Here is a 26,954-nt window from a genome sequence, read left to right as displayed (position 1 = left end):
TTCGCATCCTTTAACTGCCAGGACTCATACATGACTCTGATAGAATGAACTTCTGTTCTCTGATACTGCATCTTAACGTCTGCTGAGGAACACAGTACTGGCAGGCGGGTAAGCTGAAAATTTAGGAAGTAAATTACTATAGACATCCTAGCCAACCTCATTTCACAGTTCTGAGCAGCCCCAACGGGGCAATCTTTCCGCTGGGAGGATCACAGCAAAACAGGGAGTAATCACTGTTTCGACCCATACATGTGAGGCCAAAAAGGGAGATCCTAGTGTCATTTAGGCCCAGGATCCACCTTGGCTACTGACAAGGTCTTTTAGGGTATGAGGTTACATTTTTTTCCTACTAAATGACAGCAGCATTTGGTGGGTAGCATGCATACATAAGTGCATAGGGCCATCCATCAAATAAACAACTCATATAGTGAGTCTCTTGGGGAAGACATTCCCACATTATAGGAACATGGGCCTTTTCCATTATATGAGAAAGTGAACTGACAGATACATAAGGGCAACTATTTCTTTTATTTTCAAAAATTTGTCACCTTTTACCAAAAGAAGAGTGGCACGGTAGAAAAGGCATGAGACTTGGAGTTGGATACGCTAGGGCTCAAATCCTGGATCCTGGGACAGGTTTTTTTTTTTGAGAGAGGGACTCTTGCTCTGCCTCCAGGCTGGAGTGCAACGGTGCAATCTCGGCTCACTGCAACTTCCACCTCCCGGGTTCAAGTGATTCTCCTGCCTCAGCCTCCCAAGTAGCTGGGATTATAGGCGTGCACCACCACGCCCAGCTCATTTTTGTAATGTTAGTAGGGACGGAATTTCACCATGTTAGCCAAGATGGTCTGGATCTCTCGACCTTGTGATCCGCCCACCTCAGCCTCCCAAAGTGCTGGGATGACAGGTGTGAGCCGCCGCGCCCGGCCCCTGGGGCAGGTTTCTTAATTTCTCTGAGCTTCAGTTTTCTCATGGGTAAAATGGAGATAAAAATATGTACTTGTCAAGGATACTGTAGGGCTCAAATGAGATCATCTGCCTAACTATTTTTAGCCTCACACAGAAAATTAGTAACAAACATGGAATTTCCTTCCACTGCAAGCTCCCTTTACACTCGAGACTGTCTCATGGTTGATACCAGATGGCCCGGTCTCGATTCTGCACGAGCTTGGAACTCGAACACCCCAGTTTTAGGAAGGCCTTGAGAACAATCCGCAGGGTCAGGGGACCTTTCTAAGGATCCCATACATGCTCTGGATTGTATGGGATCGTCAGGAAAAACGGGTATCAGTGCCCTGACGCAAGTCCTTCTGAACAACCCAGGATTTAGCAGGAGGCCAAGGTGTCTGATCCTCTCTGACACTATCGTGCCGGTATCCCTCCCGTCTGTTCTCTGTCCACAGGGCTTGTTAGTGTTCACAGTGCCTGTGGACAGGAACGAAGAGGACACAGAAAACTTGCTTCGCTAGTTACTGCTCTCTTTGCTCAGAGAGGGTCAGGAGACAACAAAGGCTCCTTCCTGCAGAACCAAGAACCCCCTCCTTAGCTCCCACCTCCTGCCAAACATGAGCCACCCGTCTGACCCTCGTAGACATCTCCAAGATCGAAAAATATCCTTTGGCAAAAACAATCATTGGCAATCTGGTTATTTTAACGACGTCTGTGGCCAGGAGAGAAGGAGGAGAGTGTCGGCTGGATATAAACAGAAGCAGGAGCTTGCAGAGGATGAGGGAAAATGAAGCCAGTGCTATGATACAGTCAATAGCTATGATACAGACAGCCTGGTGCAAGTTTCGCTGAGGAGAAACTGAAGCTGATTTCAAACGAGGCTGAAGACCTGCACCCCTGTGCTCCCCTCGCATGGCCACGAGCCTTCCCATCCTCCGTACGGCCCAAAACTGACCACGCACTCACTACAGCACAGTCAGGGCTGGCCACAGGGAGCCGTCAGCTTGCAAGACAAGTTCTTGAGAAAGGAGTCTGTGTTTATGAAGGTGAATTCCAGGCTCAGCCAAAGGCCACCTAAGGCGCAAATGCTCCGAGTCGGTTGGGGTTTGTGTGTTCCATCTGCTGCTGGGTGCCTCTCTAGGGTGCGTATTTCTAGTCAGTGGACTGTCCTAAACACGGGAAGCCACTGACAGATGAAAGCTGGCCCTGCTTGTGGCATCCAGTCTTCAGGGCTTGTACATGCTCTTATAAGGAAGTAGAACTCAGAGAGCACTCACTGGCAGCGCGGGACTGGTCCCTCACTCACAGCAGCGTCCCGGTCCCGCACTCACAGCAGTGTCCCGGTCCCGCACTCACAGCAGTGTCCCGGTCCCTCACTCACAGCAGTGTCCCGGTCCCGCACTCACAGCAACGCCCCGGTCCCGCACTCACAGCAGTGTCCCGGTCCCGCACTCACAGCAGTGTCCTCGCTTGGTCTCAGGGATGGCTCCAATGTCTCATTTTGTGTCTTTACTGTTGCCAGTGTTGATGAAACCTTGACAAGGCAAAGCACGTGTGAGCAGAGCCCCGGGAATTCAACCTTTAAGTGGATAACTTGGCTTCTGGTTTGCCAAGGAACCAGGGCATCAAACAGATGAAACAGCCTATTGTCCATTTCAACAGGCTTTTTTCAGGAGTGGGGATGATCTTTCAAATTATCCACAACTTAATTAATATTTTAATAGTCAATTACCTAAGATATGGCATAGTCACTGACCAATCAGAAGAGATGCCAGCAGTTGGGTGCGGTGGCTCACACCTGTAATCCCAGCACTTTGGGAGGCTGAGGTGGGCAGATCACCTGAGGTCAGCGGTTCGAGACCAGCCTGGCCAACATGGTGAAACCCCATCTCTACTAAAAATACAAAAATGAGCCAGGCGTGGTGGGCACCTGGAATCCCAGCTACTTGACAGGCAGAGGCAGGGGAATCACTTGAGCCTGGGAGGCAGAGGCTGCAGTGAGTCCGGATCGAGCCACTGCACCCCAGCCTGGATGACAGAGTGAGCCTCCATCTCAAAAAAAAAAAAAAAAAGAAGAAGAAGAAGAAAGAAGGAAGAAGGAAGAAAGAAGAGATGGCAGCCACAGCGGGGAGAAGGGTCCTAGAAATCCCCTGTAGGGATTCTAGGGCATCCTCCCTGTTTGGTTCTTGGATTCTGGGAAAGTCCTCAGAGGTAAGCCTGAGAGGCTAGGCAAAGGGGCTAGAGCAGTGGCTATTTACCACCAGGGAAGAGGCATTCAACAGCCTGAACAAGCAGCAGTCAGCGCGAGGCCTGGGTGATTCTCCATTCTGTAGGGGTGGGGGATGAGGGCATGCACAGGAGGGAAGCAGAAGTGAAAAGCAGCCTCAGTAACCTTCGCATTTTTTATCACACCATGTTAATACCCAAGAGAGTTTAGCTTTCCCAAATCTCACTGGATCAATAACTTCAGGAAAAAGAATTTGCAGAAGCCAATTTCCACATTAGTTTAGGTGCTGGCAGGTCTTTGGAAACTCAGCCCGAGACACCCGGAGACTTCTGGTCTACCCCTGGGGAATTCAGTTCAATCCTCCGAAACACTCAGACTAGCTCCTCTAGGCACTGCCAGCTCAGGTTTCCACTCAGAACACATACATTTGTGTCTGGGGAAAGGCAAGCATGAAATATACTTCACTGAAAGGTTGAAAAGCACGGAGGGTAAGTTAATTTTCAAAACAGAAAGGAAGTCAACAGCCTAACACAATGGAATGTGTGATTCACCCCTGCAGGGCAGACATTGATTTTCCCACCAGGGAGTATCATCGAATTAGTTGGCAGTTGAAAATATGATCTCTGACTTTTTTTTTTCATTCCCCTTAGGTCCTACATTTTATTTTAAGACCGTGAAGCAACGTGAGATTAAAAGTGTCATCCAGAAACAGAAGTGGAAAAGATGCAGTATTTCTTTTGTTCAAAGAAAATACTTTCAAAGTTATTTCATAACTAAAATTGCAATGACAGGTGGGTGAGCGCGTGGGTGGGGTGCACGGGCTTTCCTCGCTTGGCTCATGTTGGACAGACAGGAAGCCTGTGAGCTTAGGGGCACAGACGCCTCCCATGAAGAGTCAGCATCAGGGCTGCTCTGGGTAGAACCCAGGTCCTGCACTGTTTCCAGTGGCTGGTGTCCTGGGAACAGGCATCGGTCAGCAGCCACACCTTCACCCTGCGGGGGATGAGGAGGGCTAACAGTGGGAGAAATCATTCAGGTAAGAAAAGTTCTCCCGCCTCCTAGATGTGTGGCCTTGGGAGAGGCGCTCAACTCTGAGCCATGCTTTCAGAGCTCTCAATGGGGGCTAATAATTTCCACTATATCTAGAAACATAGGTCTAGGTTTAGGTGTTCTGATGCCTAACATTTTGTAAACCTTAAGAATGCAAAGTCGACAAATGCGGAAATGGGAACAGGGTTTTCAAAGGGGCTCCTGCAAGTAGAAGGCCCACAGTTTAAGCCTCATCAGTGTCACGGTGAATCTTACTTTGCACACCTGCCTATCTCAAATAAGAGGTACGTCTATAAACGTACATCTCAAACTGTAATTCTATAAATACATGATGTTGAATTACTCTATACATATGTAATACTTAATGTGTGCTATGCGAGGTGCAGGAAATAACGCTGTGCCCGAGACAGACAGTCCCACCTGTATGAAACCTACAATCCAGAGGTGCTGCATTGTCATCTATGGGAGGCAGAGCGTCCCTGAATCCTGAACTTGGAAGTGAGGCCGATCACAGTGGAATGGCTCGACTGCCCATCTGCAGCACTAGCCCCTCTCAGGGCTCTCTGAGGTCCTGATGCCACACCTGGCTTTCTGGGAGGTGAGCTCTGCTTGACCTGGTTCTCTGCCCTCTCCTTGCCAATCACTGTCTTGTCACTGCCTCTCATTTTGAAACCCTCAGAGCACCAGGCCAGGCTTTCTAACCTTTACTTTCAAACAGGAGTGGACAGCGGTTACCTGGGAAGGCGGGGGTGGTAGTAAGAGAATGAGGGTGACAGCCAAGGAACACAGAGTTTTCTTGGGGGGAGGAGCTAATTAGAATGCTCTGAAATTGATTGTGATGACGGATACACAACTATGTGAACATACTAAAACCCAGTGATTTGTATACTTTCAATGGGTCAATTATGTGGTATATGAATGATAGCTCAATAAAGTTGTTAAAAATATGAATGGACAACCAAGAAGCATCTAAAACTCAGGAAAAGCAGCAAGACAAAGCAGAATAAATAAACCAGGGAAAAACGAAGAACACTCAGGTCATTCAGAAAAAAGAAAAATTTGTAAATGATTAATTATCCTTTGAGAGACTCAAGAAGATGCTGCATCCACAAAATAAGAATAGGGAGCTATGAAAAAGGATCTATCCAGGAACAAGAAAGAGTTCTTGTGAATGATAAAAACAGTAAGTTTCCTAAGATATAAAATTTTGATTAAATATCTGCACAATGAAGTCAAGGATAATCCCTAGAGCATAAAGCAAAAGGCCTAGACACTAGAAAAAGAGAAATTTAACATATGACAACCAGCACTTTCAGAATGAAAGAACAGAAAAACGGAGGAAATAAAATTAAAAAGGAAAAAATAGAGAAAACTTTTCCCAGAGCTAAAGGAAGACAAGAATGTTTAAACTAAAAGGGTCTAGTCTGAATGAAAAAGATACCCATGCCTAATACACCAGTGTGAACTCTCAGCACATCAAAGAGCAGAGCCTAAAACCTACAGAAAAGATCAAACGGGTGACTGACAAAGGATCCAGAAGCCACGTAGCATCAGAAATAGCAGATCTTACAAGACCGTGTAATAGGCTTTTAAAATTTTCATTGAAAATTATTTTGAATGGAGAATTTTATATTGTAATTCTCCACCAAGAACAAGAGTACTAAATCTCAATCTAATAGTGGGAAATCAAGAGATATTGCCTGAAGTTGATGGTACAAGAAATAGAAATTTCAATATATCGTTTGAGGTGTCACAGGTTGCCAATAAAAGAATTAAAGTACTATTACCTTCATGGAAAACGACATGTAGACTAGAGAAAAGAATATAAGAAAAGCTAGATCTTTATTTTTCATACCTAAGAATGGATCACTTCTTCAGTTTTAAGAAACTTAAGTCTAAAAATAGTACAGAGAGGTAATAACTGTAACTCTGAAAAGTAATGAAAACAGACATGGTTTAAAATAAAAGGTTGCTGTTAAGGAGCAGGTGTGAAAGGAAAATGGAGGGATCCCAGGGGGAGACGGAAACTACTGCCTTGCTTTTTTTTTCCTTTTCTGAGGCAAAGTCTCACTCTGTCGCCCAGGCTGGAGTGCAGTGGCACCATCTCGGCTCACTGCAACCTCTGCCTCCTGGGTTTACGCCATTCTCCTGCCTCAGCCTCCTGAGTAGCTGGGACTACAGGTGCCGCCACCACGCCCGGCTAAATTTTTGTATTTTTAGTAGAGACGGGGTTTCACCATATTAGCCAGATGGTCTCGATCTCCTGACCTCGTGATCCGCACGCCTCAGCCTCCCAAAGTGCTGGGATCACAGGCGTGAGCCACCGTGCCTGGCTTGCTTTTTATTTTAAAAATGAGATACAAGGCCATACTTTTTTTTTTTTTTTTTTAACTAATTAATGGGACTTTTAAATACAGAGCCTAGAAGCACTGCAGAGAGCCAAGCCTTGGCATCTGGGTAGCTGTGCACTTCCAAAGTGTACTGCATCAAAGCGTTTCACAGATCGTGAGGTGTCCAATTACTTAAGTTTGGGAGATACTGTCATTCTCGATGTCACTTTTACAGATTCAAAACATATTTAGGTTATTAAAAGCTCTGAGAAGCTCTGTAGAAAAGAAACCATTTTGACTTCATTTAAATGCAGGTCAATTTGCTGAAAGACCAATTTGATGAACTGTTAATTTGCTGTTAGTAAATTTACCAACTTTTTTAAAGTTAAGATTTAATACTTACAGTGGGATTGTTTTCAAAGTTTTGATAGGAATGTGCAAGTTGCAAAAGAAAATTAAATAGCCAAAAAGTGAGTAGAGCACACATTAATATAAACAGATAAGTTTTTACAAATGAGATTCTTTAGACTACTTCTGGTTTCTTTTGGACGTTTCTGGATATCATTTTTAACTCTGCTTAAAATTTTAAGCATTCTAAGGTTTATTTTCCCTCATTTCCTCCATGACCTACTAGCCTTTATTGTGTATTTCTAACAATTAAACATTTAAGTTAAATATAAATTCAAATGCATCTCAAGGACATCAGGATTTTAAATTAACTTAGATTTAATTCAAATTCTGAATGAACAAAAATACAAAATTAAGGTTCGACTACAAATTGGTGAAAGAACATTAAAAATTCTTTACAAAATAGAATAACATTTTAAAGCATATGAAAGAAATAAAATGTAGTTGAAACAATCCTGTCACATATGAAATGCCAAACCTTCAGGTAGAAAGTCTGGTTCTATTTCATAGGAATTGCTCAAATGATGCCGAATTCTGTTGTCAGCCTTCCGGCATTCTAGAATTTTCTTTTCTACTGATGCCTCAGACAGGAAGCATCTTAATACTAGTTAATACTAGTTAAGTTAATACTAGTTAATACAGTCAAGTGCCACATAACATTTCAATCTACCACGGACTGCATATGTGGTAACAGTGGTTCCACCAGATTATAATGGAGCTGCCCTGCACACCTATAACATTTTAAATTTTATGCCATATTTTTGCCCTATCTTTTCTATGTTTAGATACACAAATACTTGCCACTACGCTACAGCTGGCTACAGCATTCAGTACAATAATGTGCTGTACAGGTGTGTAGGCGAGGAGCACCACAGAGTCTAGATGTGTAGGAGGCTTTCGTATCGGGGACAAACCCCACCCCCGATATTTATCGTGGGTTCTTTTCTATTTCCTAAGCGTCTTTATTTGAGAAATAAAGGGAAAGAGTACAAGAGAGAGAAATTTTAAAGCTGGGTGTCTGGGGGGAGACATCACATGTCAGCAGGTTCCGTGATGCTCCCCGAGCCGTAAAACCAGCAAGGTTTTATTAGCGATTTTCAAAAGGGGAGGGAGTGCACGAATAGGGTGTGGGTCTCAGAGATCACACACTTCGCAAGGTAATAAAATATCACTAAGCAAATGGAGGCAGGGCGAGATCACAGGACCACCAGATGAGGCGAAATTAAAATTGCTAATGAAGTTTTGGGCATGCATTGTCATTGATAACACCTTATCAGGAAACAGGGTTTGAGAGCAGACAACCTTTCTGACCACAATTCATTAGGTGGGAATTTCCTTGTCCTAATAAGCCTGAGAGCACTACAGGAGACCGGGGCTTATTTCATCCCTTCGGCTTCCACCGTAAAAGGCGGTCGCCCTAAGGGAGCCATGTACAGACCTATCCTCAGGGCGCATTCTCTTTCTCAGGGATGTTCCTTGCTGAGAAAAACATTCAGTGATATTTCTCCTATTTGCCTTTGAAAGAAGAGAAATAGGGCTCTGTTCCGTCCGGCTCACCGACAGTCAGACTCCAAGTCTTATCTCTCTTGTTCCCTGAAAGTTGCTGTTATCATGTTCTTTTTTCAAGGTGCCCAGATTTCATATTGTTCAAACACGCATGCTCCACAAACAATTTGTACAGTTAACGCAATCATTACAGGGTCTTGAGGCGACATATATCCTCCTTAGCTTACAAAGATGATGACGGGATTAAGAGATTAAAGTAAAGACAGGCATAGGAAATCACAAGAACATTGATTGGGGAAATGATAAGTGTCCATGAAATCTTCACAATTTATATTCAGAGACTGCAGTAAAGATAGGCTTAAGAAATTATAAAAGTATTAATTTGAGGAACTAATAAATATCCATGAAATCTTCACAATTTATGTTCTTCTGCTGTGGCTTCAGCCGGTCCCTTCGTTCGGTGTCCCTGACTTCTCACAACAGTTTCACAATCTAGGTTTGTGTAAATACATTTCATGACGCTTGCATGACAACAAAATCCCCTAATGACACATTTCTCAGAATGTATCCCCATTATTAAGCAATGCATGACTATATTCAGAAAAGCATCTTTCATTGTCAGCAATACCGGATCAAACATTTAGTAGACAGAGCTACTAAATCGCCATGGATAAATGTGCGTATCTGAAAACTAGGCTTTTTGTGGACTTAGTCTACAGTGAACTGGCTTTTGATGAATTGGCTTTCCGTAACTGATTTTTAGCAAATTGACCTGAAGCCATTTTATTTAACCTAGCTTTTCCCAAATTCATTTGACCAGGATTCTCCTTTCATTTCAAGTCAATGGAACAATTATCCTGACAGAACACACTCTGGAAACCACTACTCAAGAGGAAGGAAGTCATATGCGTGTACTACAGGCCCCAGGGAACAGCAAGCTGACTTTGATAATAATAATTAGAAACTGCTAACAGGGACTTAACGAGAAAAGAAACTTAACTTGTAACCAGATGCCATACTTCTATAAATCGGCAGACCATATAGTCTGTTCATTCATCTCCACTGGTGAAAAGTTCCACATTTTATATTAAATTTTATTTCACTTTTTTAAGAGATGGGGTCTTGTTCTGTTGCCCATGCTGGAGTGCGGTGGTACAATCACAGCTAACTACAACCTTGAACTCCCTGGGGTCAAAGGTGATCCTTCTGCCTCAGCTTCCCGAGAAGTTGGGACTAAAGGTGTACACGACCATGCCCAGCTAATTCTCTAATTGTTTGTAGTGACAGGGTATTCCTATGTTGCCCAGGTTGATCTCAAACTTCTTGCCTCAAGGGATCCTCCCACTTTGGCCTCCCAAAGCACTGGGGTTACAGGTGTGAGCCACCACACCCAGCTGATATTAATGTTTTTAAAATAAAAACATTTTCATAGAAAACTCATGGGTGGGAATGAAGTGTTTGCTTTTCTTCTCTCTCATCTTCTTTGGGTCTGAGAAGGCCTTACACAGCGTGCTCCCATGTGGTAATACTCTCCCACTCATGATGGCTGCTGTGGGAAGTGCCAACAGAGAGGGCTGGTAGGGAAGAAAGCAACATAGGCCAGGGATCACACACTTACAAGCCCACTGGGGTAGACAGGATATGGATGAGTAAAGCTAGCCTGCTGGGGAAGTAGAGGAGACTTTGGCAAAATGACGGAGCATACACCAGGTTTAGGAAGGCAGGTGCCACCCAGCACTGCTACAGCTGCTTTGAGGATGTGGAGCCAGTGTACCAGTCTTCTGATTCCCCAGGCAAAACTAGAAATCTAGATCAAAAAATAAAATAAAATAAAATATCCTGCTTTTTAGAAGTTAGCAAATGTTTCATTAAAAAATCCACCATGTGGCTAATCAAAAATGTTTCATACATATGAATGTATATATATGTGTGTGTGTGTGTATGTGTGTGTATAGACATATGTAAAACAAAGTGGTATCATTTACATTACCTTAAACCACCAAGTTACACAAAAAAATTATAAGCAACCAAAGCTATACTAACTCATCAGGATGTTCTCTTGGAACCAGTCAAAGGAAGGAGAGGGTATGTGTGGTCCGTAATTTTATGGACCACGTAACTCACGACAAGAGAGGCAAGAGAATTGGAGCTGAGTTTGTTTTTGTACTTTATTTGTGACTGAGACTACAGAAGTTTCGGAGGGTTTTGAAACTCAGAATCTCAAAGTTAGACGGGACATTAAAGCTCATGTGGGCAACCTCCTATTCAATAAAGGAATTATTTGGATACAATTCCAACAGGTAGTCAACTAGTTGTTATGTAAACACTTCCAACGATGGGGAATTCAATACTCTTCAAATGCTCCATTATTGGGTACCTGAGTTGTCACGAACTGTTCTTCCTAATTTGCTGGCATTAAATGTGTCTTCCCCTAATTCCAAGTAACAGGTCCTAGTTCCTCCTCCTCCGGCCAAGAGGAAAACTCTACTTCCTTCCTACAAGACAGCCTTTTAAAATGTTTGGAAATTTACAGCAGGTATCCCTCTCCTTCACAGTCTTTCAACCTTGTGATGAAATACCTCCAGTTCTCACCAGCCATTTCTCATCATATGGCTACAGAATTCTCCTCATCGTGGTCACCCTCAGCTAGAAACTGTCTAGACGGAGTGATGGATGCATGTACCGAATCCTTTGATGTTGATACTATACTTAAAATAATGCAGCCTAAGGTTGGATTAGCTTTACTGCACGGCACTGTTCTCTCTGGACTCCCCCAGATATATGTTATGATTTTTATGTTGTATGAACCAAGAAATCCAATTCAAATAGGCTGACAAAGTAAAAATAAAGTTCATCAGCCTAAGTGCTTATGCAACTCAACAGTACAGGAGTAAATGTGGTCTCAGGCAATGTTTAAACAATGTCATCAGGATCCCGTTTTTCTCTTTCCATTTCTTACCTCTACTTCCTTGGTTTCTTTTTATTTTTCTTCTGATCTCTCTCTTTTAGTCCCAAGAAGCCTAACGGCCTGCAGGCCTAGGGCTCTGTGCTTCCTCAGTTGTGAGCAGTAGTTAAGGAGAAGCGTTCTTTCTTTTTTTTATTTGAGACGGAGTCTCGCTCTGTCGCCCAGGCTGGAGTGCAGTGGCCGGATCTCAGCTCACTGCAAGCTCCGCCTCCCGGGTTCATGCCATTCTCCTGCCTCAGCCTCCCGAGTAGCTGGGACTACAGGCGCCGCCACCTCGCCCCACTAGTTTTTTGTATTTTTTAGTAGAGACGGGATTTCACCGTGTTGGCCAGGATGGTCTTGATCTCCTGACCTCGTGATCTGCCCGTCTTGGCCTCCCAAAGTGCTGGGATTACAGGCTTGAGCCACCGCGCCCAGCCTGAAGCCTTCTTTCTTAATGGCTCAAATGAAAGGCCAAGAATGGATGACCATCGCTGGCTGCAACATGAAGCCATCTGTCTAACACGGGTCACCTGACCAAGGAAACACGATTTTTCTCGCTTTAGCCAATCACAGACAGCCTGCCTCTGGTCAATCACACACACACCACACGTCTAGGACCCATTTGAAGTCATAGTAAGAAAGAACGCAGAAATTAATGTTACTGGAACAACAAAAATATTCTACTACAAAACACTAGAAAAATGTCTCCAGCCTATTACTGAATTTCATTTCCAAAGGAAGACTTTTCCCTGTACCCCTACTCATTCTGTGGCCAAATGTTTCTGAGTAAGGAATTCATTTCAACTTTGGTTCAGCTCTCCAGAAGAGTCTTCTCTGCTTTGAATCCCTTCCGTATTTGACATCCATGACTTCTACGTGTTCTTCTCACGAAGTCTTTGATGAAAATGGTGACTTAGGACCAAAAACCAACCTGAGCTTTGAGGCATATATCCCACTGCATATCTCCCCAAAGGGGTCCATCAATCTGTGAATGACTATGGTTCAGAAATAGCTATTTAAAAGGTTTAAATTAACCTCACTAGTTCATATTTTTCCATCTATAGGAAATGTACCAGGAGACACTATCAAATGCCTTGCTGATATCAAGGTGTACGCTTTTCGTAGCATTTCCAAAGTAAACGCTACATTGTATAGCATTCTGGCTGTATTACTTAAAGCCTGTTGCCAGAAGGAGACAGCACATAGGGGAACTGGAGAACCTCCAGGGAGTATGTCACACACTGCCATCGGGTACATCAGGTCCTGACATGACTTCTCTGCTCCAGGTAGGACCTTAGCTGCCTTCTAGAGATCCATCTTTTCCTTTACCAGCTCTCAGACTTCCTCCTAAACGGCTGGTTTGTGGTCTAGTCCAAGTGGGTCCTGGTGTTCCCTTGGAAATTCCAAGAACCTGCTCTTGCAAAGCGCTATCCGCAGTATGTAACATAATGGCAGAGAGCTGCTGCTTCCTTCTTTCTCATGTATTAGAGTCTTTTTACTGGATTCTCTTTACCCTCTTCGAGTTTTTTCTATCTGAAATTTTTATTAGACTATTTCTGCGTGGAATAGTACAGTGGACATCTATTCTTCTGATTTGTCCAGAGCTCACCCACCCTCCTAGCTTTTCAAGAACGTCTGTCCCATTCCAAACCTGTCTTATTGGCAGGGCTGCCAGCACCTCATCTCCCCCGGTCCAGGCAGGGGTAGGCATGAGAGCCACTAAGGCCAAAGCCATCCATCCCAAATACATCGTCTTTAAATCTGGAGCTGGAGGGAACAGAACTTTTTCTTTTGTTACACGGCTAACAGAACATGAACGGGGTAGGGGGAAGAAGCTGCTGGAAGCCATGTGTCTCACCATACTGTGGACAAGACTGTGAGCAAGAATGAGGACAGCATCTAGGAAGGGAAAGGAGGAGGGAGAGGAAAGACAGAATTGCAAGAACAAGAAAGCAAACGAGCCGGACATCAGTCTGATGGCCCAGACTGCATCCCTGAATTCCGTCACAGTGACCTGCGGCTGGCCGTGCAGTTGAGTAGGCAGCAGATTCTACTCTGCGTGAAGTTACTCTCAGGTGGATTTCTGTTCCTTGTATTAAAATTATCATCATAGAGTCATACGGTAGGAAAACAGAATGGTGTAGTGGAAAGACCACTGGAGCCCTCTGCAGTGTAGTAATAGTTTGTACCTTTCTAACAAAGCCAATCTGGGTTCAGGCTGACTCAAATGCTTTTAAAAAATTACAGCCAAAATAAAATAAATGAATCCTTGGCCTGACTTTGAACCTTGGCTCTGCCATGGAGTGGGCAAGTTACTAAGTCTCAGCCTCAGCCTCTGGCACAGAGGACAAGACAGGTTAACATCCTTCTTACTCTGGCTGTGAGGATTAGAAGGACAAGCAAGTTGATTGGTCCACAGTAGCCTCTTAATAACAGCAATTACTTTTCAGTTTAAAAAGTTGAAAGGTAGAGTCCTTAAAGTCCTTTCACCTACTCCCCTGGAAAGATGCTGCTAACCAACAGCTGGCAGATGCTTTTATGATTGTTGACTCCAGTTTATCTTACATTGGGAGGACATTATGAGGCTATTTCCAATTACAGGTGAGAGCAGATCTGTTCCTCTTTCAGACTAAAGGGCAGCATTAATGTGATTGGTGTCCTTCATGCGGCAAGAGCAATTTCCATTATCTGCTTCCCTCTTTGCAGAGCAGGGCACTGTCTCCACTCCCCTCACTGCTCCCAAGCCCCTGCTCTCTCCCTGTTCAAAGGCTACAGCTGGCCACTCTTGCTACTTCAGTTCCCCAGAACCTGGCTGGGCCATTTCTCTTAATACATCTAACAATAAGAATAGTACACATTTTTCCATCCTATCTCACGAACTCAAGAGCTCTATACTAACCAGCCCAGAAGATACTTTCCTTGCTCTAAATAACAGTAATTTTGGGGGTCATTTATACCCCACTTTTTATTTCTTTCAAGGACCTCTTACTGCTCATTATAAATGACATCACCATTCTCCACAAGCGATCAAATATTATGAGGTTTGACAAATTAGTTTTAGTTTTGCAATGGAACTGAAGTCCCATCCATCTATCCTTAGGGAATTTCTGAAAACTCCATATGAACTTTACTGAAAATACACAAATAGCATGTAAGTGTGCTGATCATATTTTTAGAACAAATTATGAAGTGTGTCCTTTATATAAAATTAAAATGGGTTTGAATGTGTTTGAGGCATTCAAAATTTTATCCATCATTACCCATTTTTCAGGCCCACCTGATTTTCTTTTGGCTGCCTACAGGGGAAGTGGGATTTTTTTTTCCTACTTTCTCTTCCACGAGGTGAGAAAAAGAAAAGACAGCAGCTTGGTAGCTGCAGGGGCAGCCAAGCAAGAGATTGATTCAACAGGAGAAATTCAATGCATCCCAAAAGATTCCCTAGGATTTGACATCCTGCTGCTTAGAGTACAATTTGTTGTAATAAGAAACTGAAGATTTTCTATCAGGAAAGTCAAAGTGCTCAGTGATGGCTTGTTCAAGTTTTAAAAAAAACTGAACTACAATGGAAAATGTTCTTATTCTGGAAACGCTTTCACAACGTAGGAAGCCTAAAGACAATTTCTCAGACCATATACATTGCTCATACACACTGGTGAACGCAAACAAATGTTCCCTGTTCAGGTGACCGAGCGCCAGGAGTACAGTGTGGCTTCCATCCTGTTCCACAAGGACGTTGTTTATACTGAAAGTCAGGCAAATGCAACAAAAACTCTGTCTTTCTTTTTTTTTCTTTTTCTTTTTTTTTTTGGAGACAGGGTCTCACGCTGTTGCTCAGGCTGGAATACAGTGGTATGAACATGGTTCACTATAGCCTTGACCTCCACGGGCTCGAACGATCCTTCCACCTCAGCCTCCCGGAGTTAGCTGAAACTATAGGCTTGAGCCATCATGCCTGGATATTTTTTCTGTCTCTCTGTGTGTGTGTGTGTGTGTGTATTTTTTTTGGTAGAGATGGGGTTTCATAATGTTGCCCAGGCTGGTCCCAGTCCTGGGCTCAAGTGATCTGCCCACCTTGGCCTCCCCAAGTGCTAAGCCTACAGGCATGAGTCACCATGACTGGCTTTTTTGTTATTGTTAAGAGACAGGGACTGACTCTTACCCCAATTTGGAGCATGTGGTGGTTCCCTGCAGCCTTGAACTCCTGGACTCAAGGGATCCTCCTGCCTCAGCCTCTCAAACAGCTGGGACTACAGGTGCCTACCACCATCATACCCATCTACCTTTTTCATGTTTAGTTGAGATGAAGTCTCGCTGTGTCACCCAGGTCTGTCTTGAACTCCTGGGCTCAAGTTATCCTCCCACCTTAGCCTCCCAAAGTGCTGGGATTACAGGTGTGAGCCAATGTGCCAGGCCCACAAAAGGTATTTCTTATGTCCTGGCCTGGGTTGGCGGCTCAAGAGCCAAGGAAGGTAGACTGGGAATAAGTGGGGTTGGTCCACAGGTAGGGGATTTTGGAGTAAAGGCAAACAGGTATCCTTGTTGCAAGTAGGGAGGAGCAGCAGAGGAGAATGTAAAACGTAGACAGTGAGCAGAGAGAAAGTATATAAGCCACAATGAAAGCTCTCCAAGGGGGACAGGCAGGACAGAAAAACAAATGGATTCTCAAGACAGACCCTGGAATTAGTACCTAAAACATTAGAGTTCAGGAAGGCTTTTAGGACCATGAGCATCTGTGGGCTGAGTGAAAGCTACAGCTAGGAACTTCTGTTTTCCTTAGATACTGCTACCAAGGAGGCACAGGACTGGGGTCCCTCCAGGTTGGAGAAAAACTTTCACTAGGAAGTTATCCAAAGGTACAAAGTAGATTCTAGTGGCTCCTTCGTGGTCTGAACTTTTCCCAGTAGACTAAGTGCAAGCTAGGAACTCATGCTGTCACAGGAAATCCAGCAGCTCCCCTTAGCACATGGTTCTTGACTGGGAGCTTGAGTGTTAAAGGAGGGGACTGGATTATCAGAAAGAGCAGGATTTTGGTGAAGGTCAAATGGAGGAAAGTGGCATCATGAGGATATTTTACATAGTGCTTTAAAATCAAGGTTTGAAGACCTCCAGTTACCTTGAGAGGGTTTGGGGGGGGCAGATCTTCCAACTTCCAGCAGAGATGAGTTCTGTGTTGTATGGACCAAAAGGGGAGTCAGGTGGCACTTAGGAAACTTCTCCAGAACCCAGTGTTGATCATTGTACTTCTTACCAGAACTTGGGCCTCTCTAAGGTGGCAATAGTGCAGGATTATCACTACTGATTTGAAATTAGGAGCTCTGCTATTTACTTTTTTTTTTTTTTTTTTTTTTTTGAGACAGGGTCTCATTCAGTCACCCAGGCTAGAGTGCAATGGTGTGATCACGGCTCACTGCAGCCTTGACCTCCCAGACTCAAGCGATCCTTTCACCTTATCCTCCCTGGTGGCTGGGACTACAGGTACATGCCACCACTCCCAGCTAATCTTCACATTTTTAGTAGAGATGGGGTTTCACCGTGTTGCCCAGGCTGGTCTTGAACTCCTGGACTCCAGCAATCTGCCTGCCTTGGCCTCCCAAAGTGCTGGGATTACAAGGGTGAGCCACTGTGCCCGGCCTATTCGCTGTCTTGATGATGACAGAGAAAAGGTATGGGTTTCCTGGGTCCTGGCATAGCCTGAGGGCTCAAGAGCCAGGGAAGAGTGTACAAATGGGTGGAAATTATGTATAACTTGGGGTTTGGGGGGAAAAAAGGAATTGATATCCTGTCCCAGATAAGGATGGGAGGCAAAGGAGGGGCGGAAATGAGAAATTCAAGTGGAATCATGCTGTCACAGGTCACCCTGGCCAGAGGTCAAGCCACCTAACTTCGTATTACAGGCTTTCTCAGCACCACCTCAGACAGTGCTGGGGCTCTCAGAAATGCCACTGCACAATTTGTGTTGATAATCACTTGGTCAACTGTAACTGGGTATAAAGAACCCAAAAGTGTTTTAGGCAGATCATCTCTTAGGGTAGAACCTCTATTTTACACATTATTTCACAGTAAAGGTAGGTGAGAGTTTCAGTTTGATTCTAAGGCTATCCCAGGCTGGGTTCAGTGGCTCACACCTGTAATCTCAGCACTTTGGGAGGCCAAGGTGGGAGGATCACTTGGGCCCAGGAGTTCAAGACTAGCCTGGGCAACATCACAAGATCCTGCCTCTACAAAAAAAAAAAAAAAAAAAAAAATTAAATTAGCTTGTTGTCAGGGTGTGTGCCTGTGGTTCCCCCTTCATGTACTCGAGAGGCTGGGGTGGGAGGAACGCTTGAGCCCAGGAGGTCAACACGGCAGTAAGCAGTGTTTGCACCACTACACTCCAGCCTGGACAACAGAGCAAGACTCTGTGTCTCAAAAAAATGAAATAAAAAGGAAAAAGGAAATGAGGCTATCCTAAAATAGCGGCATAAACCAAGTCATGTCAAATGATGATATTCCCCCATCAGTGTCCCCTGGACTGCTGGCTTCTGGGAGAAGGCTTCCTCGGGTGGCCAACTAGCACCCACCAAGCTGGTCATGAGCACAGCCTCCAGCTTTACCCCAGTCGCTCCAAGGCCTGAGCATGCTGGCCCTGGCTTCTGGGTACCCTTTCAGCTCACAGGATGACAACGTGGAACTAAAAGGGGGTTTCAGCTCCAAGAACGCATTAGGGAGGGCTTCGGGCAATCAGAGGCACCAACCTCTCTACATGAGACTTTAAAGTAGTAGAATGATGAATGAAATCCTGAAAATCAATCAGGGACCTCCAAGAGAGGTAAGTACTTGATCCACTGAATGGCCTCGTACTCCAGCACTCTAAAAACCTTGTCTGTCACTGGCCAGGCCTGAGCTGGTCCAGCAATTCCTCCTCAGCTTCTCAAAGGCCTGGTGTTCTGGAGCTGCTCACAGGTGCCCCTCAGCTGGCTGTTGAAGGCTCCACCAGAACGAGGACTTCGTATTGCCTGTTGTGTCTGCCACAGTGCATATATGTAAGTAGGTCTCCATAAATATTTTTGGTGAAAAAAATGAGTAAGTGCCTGACCCAGGAACGTGAGATGCGCCCATTCAAATCAACCATGATCTATGCATCCAGGAGGCCACACAGTAAGCTGAGAATCAGGTAGAGAAGATGGGCAGGCTTCTGCAGTCCACATGATATCTCTTGCTCTGTCTCCTACCGGACAAGGCATATCTAAAGGCCACATTCGACTTCTTGCACACAAATAAGATTGAGGTTCCTACAGATATCTCATTTCCCAAAGCCCCACACCTGCCAGCGCTGATGTGGAAAGACACACATAGACTTGGGGCAGGACGACAGCTGCACACTGGAGCTCATAATGGGGACGGGGAAGGAACAAGCAGCTTCTCAATTCTCTTGTCTGAAAGTGGATGTGGACTACATCTAGCACTCTTGCTACAGGAAGAGTTACCAGAATAAAGCTCAGTAGTGGATTCTGGCAATGCCATCCAGAGTGAAACAGAAGATGGGGTCCTCTGAAAGATGGTTGAGTAGTGGCCTCTAGTAGCCAGGAGTGACAAACGCTATAGAGATGTACGGCCAGGAGGTGACGGAGAGCACAGGCTGTGTGCCTGTTCTGCCATGCACAGCACGTGCTGGAAGCAACGAACGGGCCACCTCCCCTTCCCCAGTAGGGGCTCCACATACATCAGCAGCACCCAATCATTTTGTTTCATCCTTAAGACAGATGGGAAATAGGCAAGCTAGACGAAGGCGTGCTATGTGAAGCTGCCAGATCGCTTAAGCCTGTCTGCTGTCATCCAAAGCTCTGTCAGCACATGGAATACTTGTTCCAATGCCTGAGGTAACAGCAAGAGTCAGAAGAGCTGCTACATTCAGGAGTAGGAGAAGGCCCAAGGCATCCTGCCTCCTCTTTTTCAGAGGTGTTGAAGGGCCAGAGCTTATGCCAGTTCCATGTAGATTGTCCTAGATTTTTCTTCCAGAAGTAAGACTACAAGGCTGGGTCATTCTCACACAACCAGTAGGTTCAGGGCTGGAACCACTCCACAAAGCTGGGCAATGAAGGTCTTTACCCAAATGTACAGGTGGCATCTCAAGCAAGGTGGTTAGGGTTAAAGGAAGTCAAGGTACTTTAGAGGAGTAGATAGTTGAAGCAGAGATGGTCTCATTTCTCTTGTTCCAAGAAAAGAAGAGCCAGAGAAACTGGTCATAAGGTTCTCTGTTATCCTCCTACCTAAACCGTCCTATTAGCTCTGGGTTATCCATAAAAGTAAAACACAAGTAATGAGGCCTAAGCGCAAGTCAGTGGTGTAATAAATATCTACTGGTCATTGTCATATCTTTTTTCCTTCTTCTTCATCTTCCCTCTTTCTCCATTTTCCCCTCCTTCACCTCCTTTCTCATTGTATTAGTTTATGCCTAGATTCTGAATTAAGAAAGTCTTTCAGAATTAAATTTAAAAGGCTTATATTTAAAAGTTTTAAAAAATGCTTGGGTCTGGACGGCTCCTTCCCCCATCACTGTGCAGGTGATCACTGCCCCAGTGTCCCAGTAAGAAATAAACCTTACAGAACGGACAGCAAACAGAAAGAGGTCCTGATTAGGCATGCCAGATAATTCAGTATTTCACACATATGAACACACACATACAGAGCTCAAAATCGTGTATAGAGGGTCTTCCACTAAAGATACTTTAATTGAAAACTAAAGCATGGAAAACATGATTAAGTGGCTAAAAGATTACTGTTTACATTAATAAGCGAAGAAGAAAACATTTATTCATTTATCGGGTGAAGTAATTCTATAAATCTCATCAGAGACAATGAATGGCAAACAACATACGTGGAATGCTGGATGAAGTTCAGATACTTATTTCCTCTTCTGGGGAGAGAACTGGCTCTGATTTGTTCTCTAGGTCCTACTCCATGAGCATGGCTTAGGAAGGTTCTAAACTAGATACAACACAGCCAAGGACCCTGCCTGCGCTCTAGGAATGAGCTTTGTTGTCAGAGACAATGACACAAGCGTCCTCAGAGAGCAAGCTAACAACATCTGAGCAACACGGAGAGATACGGGATCCAGAGGGGCAGGCCCACGCAAGCGCTGGGTATGTGACTGCACCGAACAAGCGCTCAGGTCCTCCCATGGTAACACGCACACGCTCGCTCAGGTCCCCCCACGGTGACACGCACCTGGGGGGGGACGCGGGGACGGGAAGGGCAGGCCCAAGGAAGCGCTGGGTATGTGACTGCACCGAACGCGCACTCAGGTCCTCCCACGGTAACACGCACCTGGAATGAGGGATCGGGAAGGGCAGGCCCGAGCAAGCACTGGCACATGACTGCACCAAAGGCGCGCTCAGGTCCTCCCCCTGTAACATGTACCCGGCAAAGCTCTGCAGGCTCCTGTACCAGAATGTCACACTGACAAAAACCCTTAAAAGAACAACTGGGTTCTTCAGAAACGCCTGCTTGAAAACAGCAGTAGAAGGTACTGTTATGAGGATATCTTATAGTTCATCAACCTATTTTGCAAAGCTTCTCAAAAAAAGGAGAAAAAAAAAAAACCCTGCAAAATTAAAAACTGATGGGGCTGCTATGTAATTAACTGGCAATTTCTCAGTTGCAAACCCCTGATTTGTAACCATGGTGGGTACACAAACTACCGGCTGCATTATACTTCCATTGTCTCCACCTGCCCCCATTTTTCCTGACAACAAAGCACAGAAAACTATCTGAGCTGAAATCCCACTCTTATCAGCTTTCTTCTCCTTGGAGATTTCATAGCCCACCCCCCTTGCCTCTTTCTCCAAACACAACTTAAGTCTCTTCATCATTCTTGTTCTTTTGCCTTTTTTCCCCAGGTACATCACAAAAATGTCATTCCCACCAGCACAAAAATACAATTTATGGACAACATAATTAATATCAACAAATCTTACCCTATAATGTGGGCTTTGATGAAGGAATAGATGAAGGCCCTAATAGGTTTTGAAATGGCTTTAGAACAGATACACTGGAAATCAGTGTCATATCTTCTCATATTTTCTTGAGGAAAGAGTGACATTTTGGTGTGTGTGGTGGGGGAGGTACAATTTGGAAATGGTTATCCAAATTTAAAATAAATATAACTTTTATTTTAAGTTCAGGGGGACCTAAATTTGATGTAGCAAGTTACCATTTAGGAATTTCTCCTATGGATTTACCCTATGGATTCAATTAATCATGGCATTGTTTGACATGGTACACATAAATGGAAACAAGAGACTGATCTAAACATTATGGTCTATCCATGAGATGAAATACTATGTATCTGTTAAAAAGCATAAGGTGGAGCTGATGTAGGGAGAAGCAGAGAAGCAGAGAAGAGAAGCAGAGAAGAAAACAGTTATTCATTTATCAGGTGAAACAATTCTATAAATCTCATCAGAGACAATAAATGGCAAACATATGTGGAAACAGTGTTGGAAGAAGTTCAGACACGTATTTCTGGAGCTGATCTAGACAGATATCTACACTCTCTTGTAAAGTGAAAAAAGTGACAGAACATGGGCTAGAGAGTTATCCTTTTTTTTTTTCTTCTTCCTTCATTTTCCCCCCACACTAAGGAGGACCTTTGGCTTGGCTTCCCTTCCGTTTTCTCTTTCTAACCCGCACTCCTCCATACACCACCTTAGCAGGCATATTTTAAAAACCTATTGCAAATGAGTCTTTCCCCAAGCAAGACAAGCAAGAAAAAGGCAGAAGTGCAGGAGAAAGTGGAAGAGCCCACGTGAACAGTTCTGAAGGGTAGAGAGTCAAGAATAACTTGGAAAGCAGAAGAAAAGGAATGGGGTAGGGGGAGCGGGAGCTTTAAGAAAACATTCTGTGTATTATGATGGAGCCACTGTTCATGTTTTCTGAGAGACCCTGGCGAAGGTTAGGATTACTGTTGATTTTCAATCCTCTGACACCACGCTAAGACTGAGGACTATGTGGCTCTGGAATATATTCACACTGGCCACTCTCACACAGAACATTTCCAGAAAGAAACTTTTAGCCATGCCTGTCTTTAAGGAGTGGGCCAATAGTTTGAAGATGAGGCTGATTTTTACCTTTCTGTCCTCTTAAATGGTCCTTCCCTATAAGCATATGCTAATCTCATAAAAGAAATGAACACAACATGTGTGAATGTCCTGAGAGTCCTCTACAAAGCCGGAAAAGCCCTCTGTATCTCCTTATCACTCTCCAGTTCCGAAAGTAAAGTCAAATTGAATTAGTATTTGACACACAAAAATTTTAAAACAATGCGTTCAATTTTGTATTTTTCTCTCCTTGTTGGAGGGCGGCGGGGTGGGGGGGGGGGCGCGGATTTAGAGTCCATACACTGGTACTACCAAAGGCCGAGTAGACTTTCATGGGTTAGTCTGGGGAACTCACCATAATCTGTAACCATCTTTAACAGGAAAATGCGTAAGTTCTGAACTGCTAACTGGCTAATTAACATTAGACTAAGTTAAACTTTTAAATAAAATTTATCAAGTATTTTAAAATTATTTTCATTCCACTTAATGTTTGCAATGCTAAGGGACAGATGAGTTTGCATATACAGTCACATATATATGCCGATGCTATCGGAAGACATACTATGGGCTAATACTAAATATTATACATTTCGTTGTATGTGATTTCTAACTTGTTTTATGAAACATGAAGGACCTAATGTTGAGCTGCACCATAAAAACTGAGTAAAATCTATTGAGTAAAAATAAATGACAGAGTAGCAAGAAGGGAGCTGAAGGCCATAATCTGGATAAAAATGGAATAGCAGCACTTTCTCCTCTAAGGTCAGCAATTAAAATTTAGCCAAGGTCAGGAGTGACAAAGCATCAAGAAAGACTTGACCTCCATCTAGTTGTTGCAAAAAATATATTAACATTGTAAAACTGTTACAGCAGATGGCAATGCAATCATCCCTTGGTAACTCCTGTCTAGCTAACTGTCTGTGACCTTGGCTAAAGGTCAGCAAAAGCCCACCTCCAGCATCTGCAGGGAGCCGACGCGGAGGCTGAGAGCACCCAGTGCGAACTCCCTCGTGCACATGTGAGAGGTGAGAACCACAGCCAGCTTCTCCACTCCTGCCTTTGTTCTAAAATTGCTAACGGCCTTGCAGGGTACCTGACCTATCTGCATACATTCCTTATTTTTACCTCTGCCTGAGCTAAAGGGGAAAAAGGCAAAGTATGACAACATCTACCCTGCCCATTTCTCTTAACTTTGTTGGTTCAGGTTTATTTATAGCCTTTTCCTCAACTACAGCTTTAAAAGCAAATGATTCGTACCTCACTCATGTGAAGTGGATCAATGCAGATTGGATTTCTTGAAATACCACCAAAAAGCAACTCAACACACTCCAGGGAAGAGAAGCCAAGGGAGGCTTGGAAATTTGTCACCCAGCGTAAGAACAGAGCACTCATTTACAGAGAGACTGTGACCTGCCAAACACCATGTAAATATAACCAAACGTTTTCCAAACATAATGGACTCTATTCTGGTGGAGAAGACTTGGCCTCGCTTCCAAGAAAGGCCTCTTTGTTTAACTTTAAAGTCAGTCAAACTGCCAGTTACTTAAGGGTAAGTTAGTGCCTCAAAGAGGCCCTAGTAGACGTGGGGAAGAGAAGGTTGCAAAATACACGCAGAACAGACACCCTTGTAGGTGTGAGGTCTTCTTTATGGATGTGGTGGACCCATTTAAAGTTTCTGTGCTTCAGAGTGGCCTGAGCAGGGCAGTCTGGGTGTCAAAAGGAAAGGAAGGATAAGGCAGAAGAGTCAGTGCAGCGCTAGCAAAGAGAGCCAGCGGCTGCTGATGGGGCCTGGAGAAGGAAGGGTATTTTTCAGTCTGCGTCTTTTGGCTGGAGTCTATCCGCTCACCCAGAGGCTGTGGTTTGGCCTTCTCATAGCAAGCTGTGGAGTTCAGAGAGGTAACGCCGACCATCTGACCTGCCTCTTTTTGCAACACTAAGGCTCAGAGATGAAGCCTTATCTCTTTGGATGCAATCCGTATTTTCTGAGAACCCACAAGATTGATCACACTCAGCAGGCATTTCACTGCTCATGGGAAAGTCTACAGTCTCAGCCCTCAAGCCAATCCCTTATACGTTTGATTAAAGCTGACTCACAGTCTGGATTCCAGAGCTGTTCACCCACAGGCAGTGGAGGAAACCACCTACAGAAGTCCAGAAAACATGCTCAGGGTCAGGCTGGTGCCACTGGCTGGCCAGGGACCTCTGCCATCCACCCGGCTGGTGGAGCCTCTGCCATCTTCGGGTTCGGCACCAAGCTCCTGGCTCATACCTGGCTTCCTGACCAAGCACCTCATTTCTGGTTTCCTACCATTAGTCCGAACAAATATCCTAGACCCTGGACTCACTTCTGTTCTTATGTTGACTCTGGGAACTTCCTCTCCCAGATGTCTCCTGACAGTCTCCCTCTAGCGGGAACAGGAAGTACCCTGGGCTCTGACTTTTCCACCTGCCCCTCTTCACTTACAGCCTCTCTCTGCCCGTTGTCCTGCGTTGCATAGGTCTGGTCCTGTATTCTCCCTCTGCTTCACCACTTTGGACTGACACGGTATTTGCACAGTCTGCAACGCTGGGAAATTAAAGATTTGCCCAGGATGGACCCCCTGTTCTCCAGGGACCTTCTCCCTCTGCCATCGCTCCTGGTCACAGGTGCTTTCAAGGTACCTTCCCATCAGCAACCTTGCCCTGTGCTAGAGACTGAGCCATTCCAACCTCAGATTATGGTTCGCATGTCTCCGTGCCCTTCCCCTTGGGCTGCTCTCGGTCTCACCTTCTAGAATTATGTTCTCAGCCCACTGCAAATCAGGGTGCAACATCCACCAGCACCGAACTCTCAGCAGCTCAACACCGCCCTCCTCAAAGCCGCTCTGAGTTATAAAAACGTCTCAGGGCAAAACGCCTTCTGGTCTCAAGGAGCTGAGATCAGTCAAGAAGCAATTACCAATTGTTCCTTCACCTGATTCAAGGATAAGCTGAGGCAGGGCCGTCTCCCTGCTGTCCTCCCTGGTTCACAAGGTAATTATGAAGACAAATGATTCAACCGAAAGCATAAATCCTGAGAAAGAGAAGGGACCAGGATTTACTGCCAGCCAGACCAAGGGCCCCGTATGGCCATCCTCACCTGGACCAGCAGAGGCCAATGACACAGCCTCTCAAGCTAGGTCTGAGCCCGCATTCCTCTCCAGCTCCCCCAGCACCCTGAGCCTGCCTTTGTCATTGCAAGCGCCACATCGTATTGTAATCATCTGCTCCAGATCGAGACAGCATCTAATTAGTTTCCATACACCCACGGTGCCTGACACGTGGAAGGAACTTTACAAATGATGAATGAATGCATGAGTGAATGAACAAGGGGGAATGAATAAAATAAGACTTGGTTTTACACAATGGTTGAGAAGCAGCTGGAAATCCTCCACACAAAGCAGTAATCGGAATGACTTCACAACATCGATCTTTGCCCAACGTGAAGACGTCCTAGCCCTTGTGTGAGCCTCTCCCTGGGACTTGCCTGTATGGCTCCATGGTCCGAGTACCATAGAACAAGGCTTCCTCCAACAGGCCGAGGTTGATGCAGGCATCCATGGCGCAGTCGAGCACCTTCAGCTGGTAGATGTTGATATCGGGAAGCCGCTCAGAATTGCTGCTGATGATCGCCTGGCACATGGCCAGAACCTGCTCCCACTCTGTTATTAACCTTAGTTAAGGATTCATTGTCTCATCGAGAAAAAAACCAAAGTAAAATTAGATTCTCTAAAAGGCTGAAGAGCTCCCAAGCACAGGAGGGAAGGAAGCACCCGTTATTTTTCACAGAGCAGCCGCCCGAAAGCACACTTGAGAAACAAAAACACAGAAGTGGCAACTCAGTGAAGTAAATTCTGTTTACATCAACTGACTAGCTTATAACCAGGCCCGTGCTCTGGATTTTTAAAACTTTCAGGTCAGGCGCAGTGGCTCACGCCTGTCATCCCAGCACTTTGGGAGGTTGAGGCGGGAGGATCAGGAGGTCAGGAGATCGAGACCATCCTGGCTAACACGGTGAAACCCCGTCTCTACTAAAAATACAAAAAATTAGCTGGGCGTGGTGGCAGTGCCTGTAGTCCCAGCTACTCGGGAGGCTGAGGCAGGAGAATGGCGGGAACCCGGGAGGCGGAGCTTGCAGTGAGCTGAGATCCGGCCACTGCACTCCAGCCTGGGCGACAGAGGGAGACTCCATCTCAAAAACAAACAAAAAAACCCAAAAACAAACAAAGACTTCTAAAGACCTGTTCTTTCTTCACACTCCTAGATGTGTTCTCTTTAAATCTAGTCATAAATAAATGCAGTCCTTTATTAAATTGGACTAAAGATTAAGTTAATTCGATTTTAAATTATTTTCTCTGTCAGCTTCTGTTTAAAAACTGATTTGAAATTAAAGATGCTTTAGAGAAATTCCTTTTTCAAAAGGAAGAGCTCATGTTTGCTTC

At 44.7% G+C, this 26,954-nt stretch overlaps 1 protein-coding gene across 1 annotated transcript in view; it reads right to left on the bottom strand.

Annotated features, from left to right (window-relative positions):
- SMYD3 (SET and MYND domain containing 3) overlaps positions 1-26,954 on the bottom strand; it is a 758,954-nt gene that overhangs the window by 81,199 nt on the left and 650,801 nt on the right. The window contains exon 9 of the mRNA XM_026455096.1: positions 26,000-26,174. Coding sequence (XP_026310881.1) covers positions 26,000-26,174 — 175 coding nt within the window. The remainder of the gene's footprint in view (positions 1-25,999; positions 26,175-26,954) is intronic.

Source organism: Piliocolobus tephrosceles, chromosome 1, assembly GCF_002776525.5.
Source record: "Piliocolobus tephrosceles isolate RC106 chromosome 1, ASM277652v3, whole genome shotgun sequence".
In the NCBI taxonomy this organism is placed as follows: Eukaryota; Metazoa; Chordata; class Mammalia; order Primates; family Cercopithecidae; genus Piliocolobus; species Piliocolobus tephrosceles.
The sequence above is the reverse complement of the archived record's forward strand: the minus strand, read 5'-3'. Positions and strand labels throughout refer to the sequence as shown.